This window comes from Diospyros lotus, chromosome 12 (genome assembly GCF_014633365.1).
Source record: "Diospyros lotus cultivar Yz01 chromosome 12, ASM1463336v1, whole genome shotgun sequence".
Lineage (NCBI taxonomy): Eukaryota > Viridiplantae > Streptophyta > Magnoliopsida > Ericales > Ebenaceae > Diospyros > Diospyros lotus.
Window position 1 is genome coordinate 9,478,898 of NC_068349.1, and position 2,205 is coordinate 9,481,102.

The 2,205-nt window shown below is 33.7% G+C and overlaps 1 protein-coding gene across 1 annotated transcript; it reads left to right on the plus strand.

Annotated features, from left to right (window-relative positions):
* The first annotated feature begins 217 nt into the window (after positions 1-217).
* On the plus strand, positions 218-1,784 carry LOC127787478 (uncharacterized). The gene is made up of 4 exons (XM_052315540.1): positions 218-263; positions 1,010-1,116; positions 1,210-1,298; positions 1,412-1,784. Exons 1-4 carry the CDS (start codon positions 218-220, stop codon positions 1,782-1,784), a joined length of 615 nt encoding a protein of 204 aa, XP_052171500.1.
* Positions 1,785-2,205: the final 421 nt, after the last annotated feature.

The following is a 2,205-nucleotide window of genomic DNA, read 5'->3' on the forward strand; positions in this document are numbered from 1 at the left end:
AAGAAAGAAGAAATAATAAACTAAAGGTGGGTTAGGAGCTAAATGCATGCTTTACTGTTTGAGTATTATTTTAAACACGAGTTCATGAATATAATATAAACTAATGTTCTACATGATAAAATCATATTTTATTTCGAAAGTATTTAAAAGTCGTTATCACATGCCTATTAACTGTTATTTGCCTTGTATGACTTAATATGACACACAAGGCTAGTCTATGCAACGTCGCCAGTTCAGACAGAGTGATGGCGAGGACCACATTGGTACATCCTACATCCTATCTTTAGCTTATTTATTATTTTGTATGTCGAACCTCTCATAATCATTTTTTTTTTTTTTGTTTGTTTTGCAGAGGAACATTCATCTCCATCGACTGAGATAAGATTTGATTCCCCTAGCCCATAGACACCCCACCCCAGTTATGACGGGCCTTCTTCCACACCCACGGCTACCCCTCAAAACTATCACATGATACATCTATTGAGTTCCTCGTAAGTATTTCTTATTTTACTAATCAATTTTTATTTCAACAAAGAAATCTTCATTTTAGCACATGTGTTTTAACAAGTTTGATAACAATTTGTGTAAACGGGATATTTTTCGAATCATTTAAAATAAGTTTGAGGGGCCGTACCCAAGTTGGAAAAAGACAAAACCTATTGTCAGAGAAATGTGGTTTGACGAGTTTAAGGTAATATGTTGCTTTAGTATATCTATGATTGATGGTTTGCTTTAGTAATGTCTAAATTTAATTTGGCTTGCAATCGAGTGAATGATATAGTTATGACTTTTTTTTTTTTTTTTTGTAACTTTTACTTTGTCTTAACATTATAGAAGAACTGGTCTTAGTATAGTGAATTGGAACATCAAATCAGGACTAATTTTGAAAAGACTGCATTCGACCATATGACAGACATATTATTTTCTGTCCGTAAATATTTGACTAAAAAACTAGGTTGGATTTGTCCGTCTGTATTTGAAGCCCTAAAAGAATATTGAAATTCTGCAGAATTCAAGGACAAGTCTAAAAAGGCAAAGACAAATCGAGATTTAGATGTTGAGGGCAGTATGCACACCCGTGGTTCCATTCCTATGTCGGAGCATAAGAAAAGACTGGTAATATTTGATATTTTTTATTATTTTTATTTTACTTAATTATTTTTTAAGAAACAACAATTTTTGCATGAACACGTTTTTTTTCCTTTGCAGTCCAAGCAATTTGGTCGCCCATCCATACAGATTGAGTTGTTTCTCGCAATACACAGAAAGAGAGACAGTTCGGGATTTGTTGATAGGAGGTTCGAGGGTACTTATGCAAGTATACATTATTTGTGTCTTTTTATATTATTCTATTATGGTTGACTGACCTTTTGATAATACAACTTATTTCATGTATCTATGATGCTTGCAGGCTAACTTCCAAACACGACAACATGAGGCATTATCACAGGCATCGACATTTGGCCAATCAGAAGATAATGACATTGTCTTGCCCTCGCAATCAGTTATTGACGAGAGATCAATATGGTTGGAGGTTGCGGGCGACAAGAAAAAAGGGTTGCATCTATGGGATGGGATTAGAAGCCTATGTCATCCCTGGTTCCTACTACCTATCATCGCCACTGCCACCGTCATCGTCGTCGAGCTCACTGGCAAAGCAGATTCAAGAAGCCGTTATGACAGCTATTGAACCCTTTCACGATCACCTACCAGCCCTTGAAAGTAGCTTTCCTCCTTCTCCGCCGTCTTCATCATCACCGCCCCCGTATACTTCTGATCATTAAAAAGATCCATTATTTGTATGGATGATAGAATTTATTATGTATTTTTACTATTTATGGACGTATTATTAGTATGGATGATAGATTTTACAATATATTTCTAATATTTATGGATAATCAGTATTACTTTATAGATTTATTGTATGGTATGGATGATTTTTCTCAGTTCATAAATGTGTTTATTAGGTTGAATTTTAAAATTTTTTAAAAGAAAATTAAATTATTTTTTTAATTATATTTAAATTTGAGACGAAAAAATTCATCTCAAAATCTCTCTAAAAAATCGACGAAGTGGAAAAATCCGTCTCAAATTTGAGAGGAATTTTTCCATTTCTAAATTCGAAACAGATTTAGAGATGGATTTTTTCGTCTCAAAATCCCTCCTAAATTTGAGACGAAAAAATTTGTCTCAAAACCCCTCTCA